General features: G+C 46.8%; 1 protein-coding gene across 2 annotated transcripts in view; it reads right to left on the reverse strand.

Moving 5' to 3' along the window:
* ZFHX3 (zinc finger homeobox 3) overlaps positions 1–19,929 on the reverse strand; it is a 113,783-nt gene that overhangs the window by 72,634 nt on the left and 21,220 nt on the right. For both annotated transcript variants that reach the window (XM_076348861.1, XM_076348862.1), the window contains exon 3: positions 4,062–4,293. In XM_076348861.1, coding sequence (XP_076204976.1) covers positions 4,062–4,293 — 232 coding nt within the window. The remainder of the gene's footprint in view (positions 1–4,061; positions 4,294–19,929) is intronic.

A 19,929-nucleotide genomic window follows, 5' to 3' on the forward strand; every position in this document is an offset into this window, starting at 1 on the left:
GTTTAACCCCGGCACCTGCTCTCTGCCACAGAGCAAACAGGACAGAGTGGGAAGGGGAACAAGGCAACTCCACTCACTTGGTCTATGCAGTCCCACTTAACAGTAGGGTTAGTAACAAGGCTACAGTATGAGGGCTGAGCTACCTTTCATTACTGCAACCAGCAGTTTTATGTAAAGCTGGGGATGAAGAGATTGGCACAAACTGGATTAAGTTAGGGAAAGAAAAAAGAGAACCTTTCAGCATTTCTAGCAAAACCACAAAGGTCTCCAGCGGCAGCAGGAGCGATTGTGGCTGCCATGTGCTGGCACCTCGCCTTGGGTCACAGCTGGCCCAGGGGTCTGCCCTGGAAGCAGCAGCAGCTGACTGGACCCCACCATCCCCCGGAAACTCGGGACCCCTTACAATGTGATCCCTTGTGCCTGCTTGCTCTTGGTCACAGCACACCAGACCGAAGAGCGAGGAGAGGGGTGACGTTTCACACAACTGCTGAGGCAAACCAGCAGCTGACCAGCCAGACCAGCAAGAAAACAGACCAGCACAAGAAGGGAACCTTTTTCTGCCAGCTCAGTCCTGCCCTGAGCACTTGCAGTTCTACAGGGAAACAAGACAGGCGCTAGTCAAGGTCCTGCTCAGGGTCTTGGCCTCATCCTTGCCCACTGGGTTTCGAGCATCTCCCAGGACGGGGATCCCACTACACCCCCAGGCAGCCAGTCCAGGGCTGGGCCACCCTCCCAGGGAGGAGTTTTGCAGAAGGTAGAAAAGCTGTGAGGACTGAAATGTTTTAAGAGTCCTCAGAAAGAGCAGTGATAACAAAAGGGGACTCACTTTGGAAAAAAAAGCAAGCTGATACTGTATTTGTAGGGAAACGGAATTCAAAACAAATATAATTAACTAGAAGGGGAGAGGGAATCACAGCGATGATTACCAGGGAGTAACAGCAGCATCAAAACAAACCACTGCACTTGTAATGCAGCAAACCAGCAAAAAAAACACTATCCCTTTGGGCCCCCTGACAGAGACATGTCACAGATCAGAAAAGCATTTTCTGGTCAAGGTGTCTGAAGCACAGGGAAGACTTTCTTGTGTTATCCGTTCTCACCAGAGACTCTTATCAAAAGGCAGTGAGGAAAGTCCACCTAGCCCTCAGAAAAAAACAAAAAAACAAACGGGGATACAGTAGAGAAAGCATCGTATTATACAGGAGGAAGAAATGCAGAGAGCCAGCTGCAAACCCCAAGTGCAGCCCTGTCATGAAGGAAGAGTGTTTCCCAGGCTGGCAGCATTGTGCTGGGAAGACCCGTCAGCAAAGCCTCACTGAGCAGCACGCACTGCTCTCCTGAACGGGTGTACCAGCCAAATATACCAGAAAAGTTCAAAACCAAGAAAAAACAAACATGTCAGAAGAGTGAACTTAAGCCTAGGTATGTGCGTATTCCTGCTACACATCTGACACCCAAAACTACATAAAAATAACAACAGAGAGATAAATAATAAATAACAGCAGCATTTTATAAAGCTGGAAGTTTAAACATCACAGAAAAAAGGGAAGGATCAGCCTGTTCAAGGCAGATCTTTTTATGCGTGAAGAAATTATACTGAATAAATCAAAGCCGAGAAACAAATTATTGTTGTGCCCTGCAATAGGCTGACCTTGCCTGCCGCAAGGAACACCCCCGGGCGCCGGGCGGTGCCCTCGCCTGCCCTGACGCCCGGGAGCGGAGGCACCAGCCCGAGCATCCCCTGGCACCCACCAGGGCTGCCCGGCTCCGGCTTGCGGTATCCCGACGTGCCTTCCCTTCGGATATGTCCTCAGCCCCGCCTGGAGCTTGGGGCTATGGGGCCACCCTGTGTTATATTCCAGTTGATGTTCTGACACTGTCAGAATAAACGGGAGACAAAAGCATCCATTCTCCCCCACAGGGGTACTGCAGCTTCTCACCCAAATCCAACTCCCGTCACTGTGGGGAAACCGGACCAGCGCCTTGTGCCTGCGGCCGCCAGTGCACTGGCAAGGTGTGCCTGCTCAGTCTTGCTCAACAATGGGCTGGAAGAGTGTTTGAAATGAATTATCTCAGGTCAAAGCGACCTGCAAAACAGATCAGAGGTTCCCCCCTTGGCATTCTAGAAAGTCTTATTCTTACTTGTATTTTTAATCTTTGAAATAAAATATGATTAAAAAATTCTTAGTGTCTTGTTTGCTGTCAGTTTTTGTTGAAGAACCAACAAGCTTAAAGGAAATTATCTCAAGCCATTTTAAAAAGTAAAATATTTTTAAACTGAGATTTCCTTTCAGTGACTTTTCAAGCCTTTTAGGTAAAAAAAATTAGATTTTTTTTAAATGGTCAACAAATCCTTTCCCTTCTCAGCTAGTCAGCTTCTGCACTCTCAGTACCTGCAATGTCATAATCCTGGCGGACGTACAGGGAAAAGATAAGGTTTCTAAAGTAAAAGACAAAGTAAACAAAAATTTCTAAAGTAAACAAAGATTTTCAAGATTGTTCTGTATATCACAAAAGGGCACAGATGGTTTCTTCTCTCTGTTCATTTTGCTTTTAAGAAAACTCACAAACCATACAACACTGGTCAACATATCCTTTCGAAATCTGAATGTTTTTCTACAGCAGAGCATCGCAAGAGAAGCAGAACGGCTGTAAGAGCTGCTGTCCCCTCCGGGATGGTGCAGCAACCACAGCATGCTTTCACTGTCACCGTGACCTTTGGGAAAGCATATTCCATGCCCTTGACTCCACTGGGCTGCCAAGTTCACAGATCGGTCACTTTTTTCCATGAGACTGAATTTAACTCTTAATGAAAAATCTCCCATTTTACTTTTCAGGTATTTTGCAAGTATTTCAGATTCTTGTTACTAACATGCATAACAGCAACGCAACTCAGGTCTTCATTCAAGAGACATTTCTAAGGCCCACACATATTCTCCTCCAGCTGGTGCTGCTTTCCTTTCTCAACGCCTTTAAGCTAAGATCACTTTCCTTGTCTCTATGTGCATTAATTGCAGAATGACAGTTCCTCAGAGCACTTTTCTGTAAGATTTAGCCATTTCAACACCAGTCATTGAGGAAAGTCCTGGCTGAAGCTGAGATGAGGGTTATGAAGGCTTTCATGGGCATCCCCCCAGCTCCAGCATCTTCACATCCCTTACAGCACATGCATGAGCTGACTCGGGCAGGCTCTCCTCCTCCTCCCTCCGAAGAGGGCTTAATGAGATCTCACTTTTTCCTAACATAAAAAACTTCTTAACCCTTTAAATGATTAAACAAAGTACAATTTCTCTTTTGCCCAGCCTAACTGTCCCCTTTAAGGCACATCTTCTCTTGCTAGATTCACAGCTGTAATCCCTTTCCTATTATCTGTCCTCTCTGTATGAGCAAATGCCCCATCCAAGCCCTTCACTTTATCCACCTCATCATGAGGAGACATGGAAAACAGACACACACTCGCCCCTTCTCCTGCCCACCCCTCTCAACCAGCTCCTCCTGCTGATCCAATGTGGCTGAAATACTAGAAATCAATGAACAAGCTTGGACAGGTTCGCACTGGTGCTCAGGACATCGCTTGACACATTGCAAAATACCTACAAAAAGTATAGTACACTAGTTTGTTAGAGTTGTCCAAATGTGACAGTATCTTTAGATGCTCGCACAATATTCCACTGTTTAAGACACTAACCGGAACAAACATACACACTTCTACATGTCGAACTTGCATTTAGTCCCACTGGAACAGGGGGGACCACTTACAAGTACAAAACGAAGCATGTGCCTAAGTATTTGGTGCTTCAGAGCCACCACCCACAAGCCCTGTGAGGCAGAGCTGGATGCTGCAGGTACAACAGAGATCTTGTCCTACCTCGGGGCAGCCGGGACTTCCGTAACTTATTACTGATAAGCGATACGCGTCATCCCCACAGCAGGGAAGAGAAACAAGAAAGTCACCGAGCTTGACACGAAACTGCACAGAGGTTCTGATGCTGCTAGTCAAATCCTGTGACGCAGAGGAGCCAAAAGCCCGACCCTGTTCATGCAAGGGAGGCAGCACTCACCAGCCTCAGCAGCTGGACACTTCCGGATGGTGAAGATCTGTCCCAGGTCTTCCTCTTCTTCAGGGAGACCTTTCTGGAGGCGCTGCAGCTTACGTAGACTTTCACTCCGCTGGTGTTTCATGGAGCGCACGTGCTGGATAAGGTTCAGCTTGGCCTTGGTGGAGTAGTTACAGAGGACACAGTGATAATAGCAGCTTTCACCCTCAACCCCGCTCTCGTGATGCTGAAGGTGCTGTGAAGAACAAAGTAGAGAGATATGAATTTCCTGTATCATCTCCAGTCTCCCTGGGTTAGTCCACCGTAAATTGCTAAAAGCTGCCTGGGAATTAAGTAAGAAACCACATTTTGACAAAGACACAGTAAGATCAAGCCTGTTTATTCTCAAGGCACCATGCACTCTCCTGCTTAGAAGCAAGAAAAAAAATACACACTGAAACGAGCACAGAAGCAAAAATTGAGATAGGCAAGATCATCTCCTTCAGTGAAAGAAAATACCAGATCCAACATTAACAACTATTCATGACCTATGCATAGCTAATTCTTTCATATTTAAAGCTTATCCCGGGAGGGGATCCAACTTCATGCCAAACAGATAAAATAAAATTTGATAAATTCTCATTGAAAACTAAGAAGAATAAAACCAAAGCAATCCTAGAACACAATGAACCCATTAGATGGAGAGGTCCTGGAAACAGCGTATGGAAGCGGAGCACAGAGCGTGTGCCATCCTATCCATCATCCAGCGCTCTGTTCCCTGGCATCTAGGTTTTACTGCCTCGGATCTGGAAGAAAGCAGCAGCCTGGCCTAGAAGACGGCTGTAACAGCGATCCAGACTGAAAAGCCAATGGTGAGCATGCAGCAAGAGGTTAGCACTTGGGAAAAAAAAAATCTTGTCACCCTCTGAAGCTGTGCTATCGCAGCCAATATAGCTAATTCGAGAGTATTATACCTTGATTATTTGACAAAATCTATCAATCGTCTGGCACAGAGTCCATGCCGCTAGGGAAACAAATAGCTATTTTATGTCATGGATCCCAAGGATGCGGCAATTAGTTCTTAAAACCAGAGAGAAGAATTTGCTGCTTACAGCTATGTCAGCTGCCACAGCAGAGCCGCTCTCTGTTCAGTTTGGGCAGCGGCAGGGCTGAGTCTTCACAGTAACCTTCCCAATTCCCACAGTAAGGGCTTATCACAGGTTGAGGAAAAACGGATACCAAAGTCAAATGACACGAAAGACTCCTCAGTGAAGGCCATTTGGTGTTTCCACCACCCACCTACATTTCAGCTAAGCAATAATCTGTGCCAGCGCCTACCATCCAACCTCAAGACCTCTTTTTGTCTTCTGGGTCATCTCATGAAACTCCTTCCTCGCCACGCACTTCACCCAAGGCACATAAGTAAGGTGATTTGGACGTGATCTCAAGGTTTGTCAATCAAAAATATTGCCTACGTGCAGCCAGGACCTTCTGGTAAAAATTCTGACGTGTATTATCTCAGTTACAGCTAAGATAAGATTAAAGACACATATTACCCAGCGCTGTGTGCTTAGCTAACACGGAAGGAGAGCCCTCTGAGTCTAGGAATGATTAAAAATAGAATAGGAGCTGATGCTGAGGCTTCTGATTGGAAGGGTGAGGGAAGAAAATAAATGTATTCTAGATCTGGCTAATTAGACTAGCCTCTTTTGGGATCATGATGTATTTAATTAAATTCACTGTAATATTTGAAGAATCCACTAGGGCTCTAATCCCACTGGTGCCCTCAAAAGATTTTTTGCTGTTTTCCCTCGTAAGAACTTCTTCTCATTTCTATTGTTTGCATGCATTACCCTCTTCCTGAGCCAGAAAAAGAGAAATGGCTTAAGACATAAAAAGCTAAGGTTAGCAAGCCAGTCGCAAGAGCCACGCAACCGGCTCGCATGGCCCAGCTTAACCAGCCTTGCTCTGCCCTGTTTAGATGCGACCTCTGCAATAAAATCTCCCTGCCACCCCATCTCGCTGCAGGCTGGGGGTCTTGCTCCAGGAGATGCCCAGCAAGCCCCTTCTCCTGTCAGTCGAGAGGCGTGTCGGGGAAGCCCCTGTCCTACAAACACCGCGTTCAAGCTCAGAAAGTGCCAACGGGCTCAGTATCAGCTTCTGCGAGAAGGCAGAGGAAACCCCTAGTGAGCAATTAGAGAAAAATCTGGTCACCGGTTCAAGGAAATACTAAGGACATGGTATCTGTGGGAACCAGAGGCACAGTCTGTACTGCTCTCATTTAAAAGGGGATTTTGGGAAAACATTTGTTTTAAACAGTTCAATAAATGTGTCTTATTTTCTGCTCTTCTTTTGCTCCCACTCCATGCATGTTCAAATATCCCTCGTGCTTGGGTCAGCTTCACCTGCCTGTCGTGCTGGAGGAGTCAAGACCTGAGGGTGCCAACACCACCAAGTCCACCCCGGACACAGCGCGACATCGCATGCCTACCTCTGATTCACGTCAGTCTTCCAACGGAGGAAAGGAGCAGGCCAGAATAAGACAACATGACGGACGAGCAAGTAACTAGCTGTGAGTTGCTGGAAGTGATGAAATGCCGGACAAGTGTAGTTATTGTCCATCATACTGTTAAGTTTTCCCCTTGTGAGAATTTATCCGTATCACAGAAAACAAATTCAAAATATTAAAGCAGAACCTTGTTTGAAGACAAATCAACTTGAAAATCAAAGGAATATATTGTTCCTAGGAAAACCAACCAACTTCTGTCAGAGAACATTGATTTCTGCTAGTCTGGGGGGGTGTTTGCTCCCTCCCTCTCAACAATAGGAAACTTCCAACATCTGGTTCTTCACGCATGGCATGCAAAATATTGATCAGGTTTAGTCAAAGCTCCACTTTAAATCAGAAACAGACAGAGGAACGTTCTGATGGAAACCATACGGCTCACGAGTACAGCTTCCCAGGGGGACGCGGGCTGTTCCTGTACATACACTAACTGCAGCACAACACTGTGCTGCTCACAACACCTATTCCTACACACAAATCAAACCAAATCCAGCCCATCTTTCATTCAGGAAGTGCTCGGGTCTCTGGACAAAGCTGCGCTCTTGCTCCGTGGCGCAGTGATTAGCGCAGGAAGATCCTGCTCAGAGACCTCGTCTCCTCCATTTGCCGTAACACCTGCACCGCCTGCGCCTGACCTTCACCACAGACCTTCCCTGTGGAACATCAGTCCCTCACTGGCTACAAACACTCCAGGTTTGGTAATTTTGTCTCAACATCAAGAGCTATCCACTGCAGCTCTGCCCCGCAAGCCCCAGGGCGATCTCCCCCAGGCACAGCCACACCGGAGTGGGACGGCAAACAAACCTCCTGGGCGAGGGAACAACCATCGGGGAGAGCTGCTGCCACGCAGACAGCCCAGCCCCATGGAGGATGCACCACCAGCCACCACCCCACCAGCTGCCGGCAGCAGCCAGAGCCTCTCCTTTAGCTTCTGACAAGGAAAATGTTATTTTGGGGTGACTCTGTACCAAACCGCACTCGCCAGGCAGCCGTGCTCGTGCCAGCAGTCAGGATGGATTCAGCCCTGCCCCACAGGACTGCCCAATGAGCGTTTCGGGTCGGTTTAGGGAGTATTGCATATTGACCTCCCCCGTCCTCTGGGTTTGGCTAGAAGAAGTCGGCACGTTGGGAGGGTCTGAACACGAAGACAGTTTAAATAAGCAAGAGAAAAATTATAACTTGAGCTTATACACACCGCAGAGCGCTGGGGGCCAGCAGACAGCAATCAATTCCTTTGGGGTGCACACTGTGCACAGCCCCTGGCCCCCCAAACAGGAGAGGAGGGAGAGGGAGGCGACTGCACACAGGCAGCGTTAACGCCAGCACTGCCCACAGCCCGTCAGCGCAGCCATCAGCAAGCGCAGGAGAAAGGCAGGAGTAGGGGGTACAGAGGGTGCGGGCGCAGACCAGCAAGGGCTGGAGAGGCGCCTGTGCGAGCACAAGCGAGCACGCGTGCGCTGGGATGAGCTGACCCATGCTGGACTGACGGACTGACTTTCCAGCCCTTGCTCTCTTAACATCTGGCTTAGAATTGTTTTTGTCTAATAAATAATAGCATAATAAATGTTCACAGTGTATGACTATGGAAATCTAATTTTTAAACAAAGGAATGACGCTATATTCAGTTTTTCTTTCCACCTCCATCCTTCACATACCCTGAACTTTGTTTATTTTACCATCTATCTTTTCCCCATCTAACACTGCCTCACCCACAGTATTTTTCAATAATCATGGAATTTAATGCGACAGCTGTATTAATCTGTCTGACTGCAGGCAGTCCTCCTCACCCCCCCATGCCATGTACTCAGACTACGCTCTTCGGAGATGAGACTGTTGTAACTAGGACTGAGGATCCGTGTTGCTACTATTACACAAGTAATGAATACCTGCTGAATACCTTTGCAGGTGTTACTATAGTTAATGTTCACCATTTAATCTGATTTCTAAAAACTTTTGTATGTCTTTTAAATTTTAAAAGATGTTAAATCTGTACCTGCTGAAAACCTCTTCTGTATTAAGTTTATTACAGCCACTGTGTAAAAAGCCCAATTCCTACTGTAACGTGAACAGATAATCCTCCCTATAGTGCTCTGTTGCCAGAAGGCACAATGTTATTTTCCAAACCCCATTTGCTATGTTTAGTGGGTCAGATACTGTTCTGGGGGACATCTGAACTGTAACCCTAGCTCACTAGGGAGACACAATAACCACTTTGAACTATCTCGTGCTTTTGATGTTTATTATTCATTAGAAAAAAGGCCCAATTTCTATGCAATCTTAACTTCATCTTGTACAAAGCTTCCCCTTTGGAAGGCCCTAAAAGCTGCTCAGGATGAACCCACGCTGACACCAGTGGGAGTCTCACACGCCCTTGGTCTGCAAGCCGTAAGACCAACCATCTCTGCAAGTGGTGAGATCCCATCTCCATCCTCAGGAAGTCTTGATGGTACAAAAAGCAGTAGAACATTTGAGAAAACTCTCTACAGGCTCGAGGATGGCCCCCTGTTCTTCAGACCTCAAAATGACAACAAGTAGTAGAAAGAAACTCCATAACTGCCCCCAACGACAAGCAGCCTGTGCTCTCCTGCTCCCCTCTCTGCTGTGCAAGGACTTCCTCCACATATCAAGGTGTCTGTAGGTAGGAAAAGCAGGTGAAGTAACAGGCCTGGGGGCCAAAACCCAAAGTAGGAAAATAATCTCATGAACTCTACGCAGCAAACAGAGAACCAACACTAACAAAAAGAAAACCCTGCTTCACCACCAGCTGGCTAACAGGATCACCGGCCGCAGCAGTGACCTGGACCCTAAAACAGCTGATCTGAGATCTGTGCAAGAGTGCTAGCGGGGACAGTCAAAGTGAGTCCACCGCCCCCTTGTTTACACAAACATCCTTTCTGCTTATATGGATAATTGATCAATAGCCTGGAGAAATCTTTTCCAAATCACTTTTGATCACACTCTCCAGCTGGCTCTCACATTACAGGACAATCCTGCCACAAAATCAGAGGCCACTCAACTACCGAGAGCTTCTTTAAGAGAAAGTTTTCAGTCTTGAACATCTTTGGAGGAGGTTTTTTCCCACACTTAACACTCTTCTTACCACTGAACTCAGCACAATGTCTACTCTGTTAGAATGGGTAAAAGTAGTAGTGATTTAAAAGAATTGACAGATGCAGCTGAGGAAGAAGGAGCCAAAAAACTGCTAGAGGGTTACAAAAGCCACGGAAGGGAGCACCACTGCAGACTTGCACCGCTCTTACTTCTTCTTGCGAGCACCTATTGCTGACCAGCATCTGTGATGAGACCCAGAGCCAGCAGGACCCCTGTTAAGCCCACGGTGGCACACAGAACCAGGGGAGCACTGCAGAGGTTACATGAGATTTTGAACCATACAAGGTTACCGTGAAAGCCAACACCAGCACCCACTTCCATGTTCAGGAGGAGGTGCTGGAGGCACGCCAGCCCTATGAGCACATACTCAGCACAGAAGGATGCCCAGGGATTGACTCTTCCTCAGGGTGAAGTCAGACACGGGTAATTAGTAACAGGCTTTGTAGGAAACACTTCACATGCCAGCAAGAACCATGCCTGTGACAATGCACTCCTGGGGAGCTAGACGAGACGCGACCCTTACACCAGAGCTGGAGGGGAGGCTACAGGTCGCCATGGAAAGGGACCAGACCCTGCAGCAGACCTCAGAAGCCTCGTAAGCATCTCTTGGCCCCCATGTGCCTCTGATCTGCTGCACGAGATAAATCACACAATCCTGGAAGAGAAGAATCTGAATTTTTAATGAAAGTCATGTGGATGCAGCTGTCTGATCCCGGTCTGTTCCAAGTACTCCATAAAAGTCAGAGCTGGCCCATCCGTCTTGCTCTCCTTTCACACCTGCAGCCCCGGCTGGAATTTCCTGGAGCTGACGGAGACGCGGGGCAGACGCGGCAGGCAGCAAGAACACATGCTGGCTACGTGATGGAAAGGGCTGGTGTGCTTGCAGCCACCCCCCAGCCCAGATGTTTTGAAAGGAGGAAAAAACTGATTCTCCATACAGCAGGTTCAAAAGATGAACTTACGCTCTTTTGTATTCCACCAACATCCTGCAATTGTTTACTGCTTCTGAAGAAGTAGCGTTACAAAACCCTTCCCTCCTTCCAGCCTCTCCGGCTCCTTGCGTAACAGCTCCTTCGCGCAGCTTGCAGACTGTGGAGTTCAGACTCACATGCCCACAACATTTTGCAGTTTAGCTTGTGGTAACTCGAACGGCCTAATGGTGAGCATCACTCCCCCACCTCCAGCTAAAGCTTCCTCAGTATCGCCCAAGCCCTTAAAAACACCACCACAAGACGAGGACAAGGAGACTTTGCACAGCAAATCTGGATTTTGATTTACTTTTTAGTTTCTGATCTTTATTTTTCTTTCCAAAAGGCTGGAAATGTAGCACTCCCTCCTGCCAAAGAGGCTGAGATACTTGATGCAAGTCCCCAAGTCACACAGAAAGGCTTGAAGAACAGCACCAACCGCCCCAATTAACAGCCAGTCCCTACACCCCCCCTTCTGAATCTGTATTTTCCGTGCCCTCCAACCCTGCCTGGCATTAAGTGAACACCCCCGGTATCGTGACGGGGCTGACGCAGACACTGCGAGCCCCATGCAGGCGTGGAGTTGCCGAGCAGAACTGAGCGTGGCTGTGCAGAGCCCCCGACCGTCGCACCACGAGCCCCCAGCCGCAATGCTGTAAAGCAGGAAGGAAGCAAGACCAAGGACTTTCCTCAAAAAAGAGCCCAGCAGCAACACACAGGGCAGCTGCGCAGAGACCTGCCGTACCTGGGGAAAGGTAAATAATAATGCACGAGGCACAAAAATTCTCGGCAGCTCCAAGTAACAGCTGATCCCCCTTGCAGCAGGGGAAAGGAGCCGTCCCCACGGGGTCCCACCCATGCAGAGGATATGGACCACACATGCTCTCCCCACTGGCCACAAGGCTGGTGCTTGCCATGCTGAAACGCTTTTGGGTTCCCCCATAAATGACCCCAAAAGCCACCCAACAAACCGGGTTTGCTCCACCAGCCCTTGAAGTCTCATTAAAAGCCAAATATTGCTCAGCCTAAAGATGGAGAGCTCAGCATGGATTTTACTGAACGTTAAATCAACCAGCAAGCGTAGCCAGCAAACTCTGTGGCACTTTAACTTTAAATAATGCAATAATTATTGAATTTCCTTTTTATAACCGAAGTGCTGGAATGTAAACAATGGGGCTGTAATTGCAGGAAGGGGGGATCAATAGAGGCAATCGTTTTCAGCCATGTTAATTGTAAATACAATTGCTCCAAGATGTCAGCCTCGTTCTTCTCGCTCCCAGAATCATCCTAACGGATGACAGAGTCCAACTTTCCCATTACAGCTGTTCGTTCCTTTAAGAGGTTCTCAATCAGGTCTGATCAATCTGTCAAGATAATGCATGGAGTAAGTAAGACTCTTCCAAACACAAGCTCCCAATCAATAGCCTGGACCTGCTTAATGAGGAGGGGCTAAAGCCCAGAGGGAGGCAACAGTCCCAGCTTCTGCTCGGCTCTGGCAGCTAACTTCTTCATGGGGCCTTGCTAAGCCAATCAGCTCTTAACGAGGACATTGTTTATGCAGGCTGTGATGAGCAGCATCCCCACATATTCACAGTCCCCCAGGGACAGTGGGCAAAAACCGACAGAGATTAATAGAAAACAAGAGCCAAGAAAGGTTGAACTTGTATTCACACCCTCCCCTTTTTAATTGTGCAACAGACCTCAAAGTACTAATTAATCATTCATTAGAAAAAATCCCTAAAGATGAAAATCTGTGTGGGACCACTGAAAGTATAAGAGCATCACTAAGATTCCTCCCATACACTCAAGGAGGAACAAAGTCCATGGTAAAGCCCGTGCTTGCCCAGCTGTGCCAGCCATCCCCTTCCAACCCAGGAGAGGCACCGACAGCCAGAGGAAGCACGATGGCATGCCAACTGGAAACCTCCCAGAGGGAGGGAGGAGATGTGAAGGGAGTTACGGTAGCAGTTGGAGATGCCATTCTCCATCTGTATTATTTAATTCTAGTAGCACACGGGTATCCCTTTGTACAGCTGGACACTATGCTATATGCTTGCTGAGCAGAGATGGCTGAGCAGCCAAGAAAGAGAGAAAAGAGAAAGGTCTCACTGCACCTGGGCTCCTCCCTACAGCTGTGAAACTTTCTTTTCTCCCACCGCTGCATTACAAGAGCTGCAGTCACAACAGATCTACGCTTGGGCAACTGCAACTTTCGAGAATTTTCCAGATCCCTGAAATCTTCACAGCTCTCTCCAGGGAGGCACAGGCGTAAGCACTGCTATATGTGGAGATGAATACAGGAGTGTGTGTATTGATCTTGCTAATTATAGTGATAAAAACAAAGCACAATTGAGAGTACATTTCCTATCAGCTGTTCTGAAAAGTGCTGCCCTCAACCTTGCGTGCTCGTGCTCCGGCCGTGGCTCCCACTGCAGGACCCACGACAGCCCTGCGAGTCTGCATGGACATCTCCTGCTACTCACTTGTGCACCTCTGACAAACATGAACCCAATAAACTTCACATGAAGCGTACTCTCCTGTTACAAATGAGGGTTGTGAGGGATGTTAACTGTGAGCTGAGCTTCACACAGCACTTTCTGCAGAGCAGCACAGCGGTTTGGTGACGGTGAGGTTCCTCTGGAGCCTTGCAAGTTAACCAAAACCTGAACTGATGACATTTTGCTCCTCAGAAAAATGTACAGTTTTGTCACTTCATATTTTCCATGGATGTTGTCATCCCTGGAGAAATACGACAGAAAAGCTGTACTTTATTTTTAAAAGCAGTGCCTGCAAAGTACTGTACAGACAGCAACAGGATGAAGTTGTAAGAACAGCAAGAAAATTTTTGCCACAACTCAGCAACGTCACTGAGGAGGAGGTCAGGTCTTGCAGTTCACTCCTTTCTCAGTGCTGGGGACAGCCAAGAGCCAAGGAATTCAGGGAGCCTTATCTTTCCCAGGGTTAGGAAAAGAAATGGGAAAAGAACAGCTGAACATGAAGACAAGACAGTAACCAAAAGCAGGCTCAATGATCCCACTTCCCAGTCATTTTTCTTTTTCAACATATTTTGTACATATACTTGAAAATAATAAGTTCAGTGTGAGTTGTTAAGCTGTGAACACTCAGGTGAACTAGAGCAGCCTGTGAATATAGAAAAGCACCGGATAAAAGGCAAATTATATAATAAAAAGGGCTGGGGGGGAACCTGGAAAGACTACAGGATAAAAATCTGTTGCCCATATTGTAATTATATGGCTGTTGAATGATTGAAAAAGGCTTTCCGTAACACAGAACAAGACTAGGACTATCCGTACAGGTGATGTATTATTTCCTCCAGCAGCGATAGCAATGATCCATATGTTACGCTGCGAGGGATCTCTGAGGAGGCTCTGCTTGTTTGAAGGCACAGCACGTAACAAACACTTGGTCTTGTATTGTTAATGCCGGCTCAGACTTAAAACAACTACCCAAAACCCTCTCTGTATGTGTGGAGCCTGCTATAAGAATTTAAATTAAAATGGTATTTTTTTGCCCACATTAAGTCTTTTGGAAAAGAAACCACCACTCTCTGAAGGAAAAGGTTGAGGACTGTTTTGCACCCGCTGTGTTCCTCACCATGGCCCGAAGCCGAGAGGCATCCGTGTCTGCTGGGGAGCGGCACAAGGAAACGCCTGCAAAGAGGGAAGTGGCTCTGATGAGAAGTGGCTCCATTTATGTTGAGCGCAGCCGGCTCTCGGCACACAGAAGGACGGACAAGAGGCTGGACGCCCCTCCAGCGAGCCCTCACCAGTCCTTTCACATTCTGGCTTGGCTCCAGGTGCTCCAGCGACTGCAGGTTCTAACCTGTGCAGCAAGTTAGAGGAACGCCATGGAAGTGAGGTCCTTTCAGAGGTGCTGCAGGGACAGGTGGGACAGGAGGGTGCCAGCGCCGCTAGCCCACCGGCAGCGCTCCTGTGGACACGTGCGCAGCAAGGGACCATTGTAATAATGCTCCATAAAACCATGTGGGAAATTGAACCAGCCACAGAAAACCACACTGAGTTCACGTTATTTAATAAAATACTACAGACACAGATTAACTTCCCTTGCCCAGTATTTATTGTTTCATCTATCTCTAGAGAAGTTACAAGCGCTATGATAGACTGAAGATTTCCTTGTTTTCATATAGCTTCTTTATAACTTCCTACAGCAATGTACCACATTGAATCCCAACAGATAACCATACAATAACAACAATACACAAGACAATTTTTTAATCCTCTCCATAAATCGAAGAATATAAATATCGAAGAGATGGATGACACAACCTCCCCTCACAGAAGCCAACAAGGATGCATTTAGGAACAACAGACCAAGCTCATTCTTTGTCCACAGTCCTCACAGAGAAACATTTGTGAGAAATTATTTCTTTTTCCAACCAGCTAGAGGACTCCATGCAACCTTGGCCAATGGAGGCCCAAACTCTGTCCTCCTGCCTCGCCACAACACCCCTGCAACACAGAAACACATACCCCTAGACACGAAGCCATCAGCCCTTCCAAACTCCACCTGCTGTGGCGTATGGTGGTACCTCCTCAGCAGGCAGGTCATCAGGATCAACATCAGCCTCTGCTCTGCTCCCTTCTCTGGCATCCCACACAGTATCAGCCTTCTCTTCATCCAATGCCCCTGACGGAGCTGGGCTTACAGGGTCAGCCCAGGACACAGACAAGTCCTGGACAAAAACAAGGCACTGTCTGCACTCTGGGGCACGTTAAGAGCTGCTACAATAAAAGGAAAGCTAGACAGCGGCAGCAGTGGTGGTGTAGCTGTGACAGTCAGAAGGCGCGGGTGATGCAAGGATTTTCAAGAGCAGGTCATATGGGAGGAGGGAGAACCAAAGGAAGGTGCAATGAATTAGTATGACAGAGAACGGAAGCGGAAAGAGGAAATACATAATATTCCAAGAGACCTGAGTCTTGAAGGTGAAATGAAGACCGGTAGACCGAGACTAAGCCAGTGAAGCCTTCCCAGTAGAACAGCCCTTCTCCAGAGGTGTAGGCTGCAGGGCTGGGCACCAAGCTGAGCAGCCAAGATTACAACCTTTGGTGCAGTTGCTGTGCTGCAGTATACCCAAAACACAAGGACAGGAGCTCCATCTGATTTCAGACAAGCGTGGTGAAGGTAAGTTCATTAAGTGTCTGTGAAACACACAAACAGAACACAGAGCACCACAGAAATGCCCATGAGAAAATAAATAATTCTTCATTCAGTGAAAGCTTTGGATTGTATTAGACAAAGCCTGAGGCAATATAATGAAAGAGGAAGATAAAAAGAAACAGAATAATTACTCATTCACAGAATGAGGCAAGAATCCTACTGGAAAAATATGTATGGAAATATTTATAATTAAAAACCATAATAATGCCTGCACACAACGGGCTGAATTAAGGCAACCTGAAGTTTGATATTTTTCATGTTTAAGACAGTTGTGAGGGCTTCCATGAACTGAATGGACACTAATGTGTCTTAAGAATTGTGTATATAAATTCAGGCAATTGCTCCATGCCCCACACCACAGAGCAACTACTCTGTGAGGAAAGCCGCCAAGTTCTTGGTGAGGAGAAGCCTTCCAACTACAGACTCTTCCAAACTGGAGAGGAAGACCTCCTCAGTCCTTGAACAGGCAACGATTCCTGGCACACATTCTCAGGCCTGGTTTCCACCAGAAAGGACATGTCAATGACCCATAACAATTTACAGCAGCAGAACTGTTTGGCTCGTGTATTACATACACATCCTCCAAGCAGTTTGCAGTCTATGAATGGATTGGGTTTGCTGCTCTAACTTCATCTGCAACAGGCTCTTAGCTTGAAAGACTGCCAGGAATAGGGGCAATGTTTCTCCATAATCCCAACAGACACTGGTATGGTAAGTGCAAACCTGCACTAAGACACCCTGAGAGGCTGGGGCTGCCACAGCCTCCTATCCTTGTTGCAGACTTTTCCAAGCCTCTCAGTAGAAAAGGTCAGTATTTTGCACTAGCAGTAGATCTTCTGCTTTTTATTCCATCATCATGTGCTGACACCCACACAAGACACTGTCCTTATCAGAAGGGCAGAAACTAAACAACCTGCATTTCACTGCCACAAAAATAAGAGCGGGCACGGCTGTCCAGAGCTGGGGAGCAGCCAGGGGATGTTGACAGATCTGGCAGCACTGTTGGTACAACCGACTTAGCACCATGCAAATGGAAAAATTAACCTGAAACAAAAGGGACAGCCCGAGATACCTGCTGCCCCTTCCCTAGCTGTCAGTCTTCATTCCTAAGCAATTTAAGCCCAAGGAAAGACGTCAAGGCATGCAAGAAGAGCAGGAACGGGGGACGGGGGCTCAGGGTCAGAGCATCCTACTCGCTCTTCCGTGCTTGTCCTTGCACCCACACTGGCTGCAGACTCTGCACACAGGCTGGGGCTTTGTCTGAAGGACAAAACGGCTTTGTGCAGCTCTGAAAATAAACTGAATTTGCAGCTAAGAACCTTTAACTAGCCAATATGCTCCAGTCTTGATGATGAATATAAAACAACCCAAAGTTTCCTTCAAATCAATTAGAAATCCCCCATGTGATAGTCTTTTCCTTCCCCCATTCTTTTTCCTTATCAGTTTCATGGTAACATGAAAACACACCAAGGAAACTCCCAGCAAAAGCTTTGCCAGTGTAAAGATAAGCTGTAAGGGCTTATTTGACATTAAAATGTTATGGGGATATGTTGTGTTTAACCCCGAGATGTGCATCCTGAATTAAAGAATTGCTGAGACAACTGGGAAACACACGGGCAAGGCTTCAAGACTACTGCAGCCCAGGGGTGCGGTGGACCCTAACATGCTGAAAACTTGGGTCTCCAGTTAAATGAACAACACACTTTTATGCGTCATCCCTAGTTTTATGGCCTCGCTATAGGATAGAGTTAAGTAAGCCTTACAGTGAGATTTCAGTTCAATCTTTTTACCTCATCCATGAGAAATTAAACAACTAATATGATGACGGTTGGCAAGCACCTGCACATGAAACTTCCCAGAGTAAAGGTTTCTTTTATCTTTAGGAAAAGCCAAAGCAAAATCCAGTGCTCACAACCTGAACCTAAATAAATGCAGACATGAAATGGTGCATGTATTTTGAACAAGGTCAGTAGTTAACTCTTCAAACAAAAGGATACAGCAAGTTATCCCTTACCTAGGACTTTCTAATGAGATTTTTATAACTGAAAGCAGAAGTTTGAGACATAATTCGAAGTACAAGGTAAGATACCATAGCTTCTCTTAAGGTCAGACTGTAATGGTCCCTCCTGTTTTTTTTTTAAAAAAAAAGACACACCACACCCCCCCCCAATTGTTTTGCTATCCAGCTCATGGCTCACACAGCACTGAGCATGACACAAACAGTGAGGAGGGGTTTCAGTGCCTGGACCTGTTTAGATTCCTACTGAACATGAAGCTCTAGCTTCCCGAGTTCATATGGTGCTTTTAACACTGATGGCAATGTTTGTGTAAAATTTCCTATGTGTATCTTAAACCTAATTCAATTGTAGTATACTTCTGTAGAGGGATCTACAAGAGACCAGAATTGGTCTGAATATTAATTGCAGCTATTCCCTCCAAGATAGACTACAAAAATCGAAAATACGAAGCTTGTAGAAGTATACTGAAGCAAAGAGAATAAAACCTGAAATGATAAATGTCTCTGCTCTTTCATGCTCCCTTTGTTCAAGTGTATCTGCATCCACTTGTGTTTGCCGTATACAGCTACGGAAACTTCTGGGAAAAGCCAGGGACAGTATTTATTGGTTTTAGCAATTCTGGATCTGCAATCCACAATGTAAAGTCTGTAGAGACATACACAGGGTAAATGATAAATACTATGAAGGTAGCACTAATCAGCATTAAGAGTACTTACTGACTACTGCAATTCAGAAATAAAATGGAAGCAGCAAAATCTTTTTTGGGAGCAGTGTCCACTCACGGCAGAGAAGTGTGAAGAGATGACAGATTTCTAAATCCTATTTATCAAATTGCATGTGTAACTCCATTTACTCCAGTAGCCCTAAGATTCTCATTTCTGTGACCATGTGGGATTAACTTCTTTGCAAGGATACTTGCTCGGGGTTAGTGTATGCTATCAAGAGGCCAGTATGCAGGTTTCATGTCTTGCTAATCCACTTGCCCAGCCCAGAGTTAGACATTTTAATAGGTCTATCTAGGCAATGCAGTGCATAGACCAGAAAACCCAGGTAAGTCAAAACCAAAGAGGTATGAAAACAATAAAAGCAAGGTTCCTACTTTGTGGCACTAGCGGGAAACACGCACAAGTAGACAGAAACTGTCTGTAACACAGATCCCATGACATGAAAACATCATCTACAGAATGACTCCAAAGTCTTTAAATCTCTCCCACCTATGGTCAAAGTATGCTCAATAACCAGCTCTGGGACAGCGGTCTTCTCCAAGGGACTTCTAGCAGACCACATGCATCAGCCTCTGCTCCATTTCTAGCAATGCAGCTGGTGGTCAAGAGCCAAAACTATACAACAGTACTGTCCTTCGTGCCTCCTCCTATGGGCATCAATCCTGGGTTCATCAGCATTTACCACAAGCAGGTGCACTCTGCAACCACCCACAGAAGTACAAACACGGTCCTAACGTGACATACCTGTATGCAACACCCGCAGAGTTATGAAACAGTCCCACGAATGCTGTGGGCGTTACAATTTAAATCTGCAGTTCTCAAATTGGGACACCCTCAGGCTTTTTGCTGGAGAGGATGCAAGTCATACTTGAAGGCAGGAAGGCATTAGTCATCCCAGGAGAACTCCCAGCTATTCTTCACTCCTTTGCTTACCCTGCCTAAGGATCCTCCTTCCTCTGGCACATAAATGAAGACTACAACAACTCTTTGAGCCAGTTTCAAAAAAAGAAAGGATGGCTGATCCAAAAAGTTAGGACCTGCTGAATTAGGGGTTTCTCTGCAGCACAGGCTGAGGGATGGGAGGACAGCCAGACGGGGACAGGGCTGCAAGGAGACCCAGCAGGAACCCAGACAAGGGGACAGGACCTGGCTGCCTGGAGCATGACCCCAGGTGGCACCCAGAGGCTTTGCCACAGTGCGAACCATCATCCACAGCGCCATGCCGTTCGGCTATTTGACGTGATCCTGTCTTGGCCTCCTCATCCACACAAGCCCTTCCTACTTCTTCCTTCACTGTTCTGCTAC

Source organism: Aptenodytes patagonicus, chromosome 11, assembly GCF_965638725.1.
Source record: "Aptenodytes patagonicus chromosome 11, bAptPat1.pri.cur, whole genome shotgun sequence".
In the NCBI taxonomy this organism is placed as follows: Eukaryota; Metazoa; Chordata; class Aves; order Sphenisciformes; family Spheniscidae; genus Aptenodytes; species Aptenodytes patagonicus.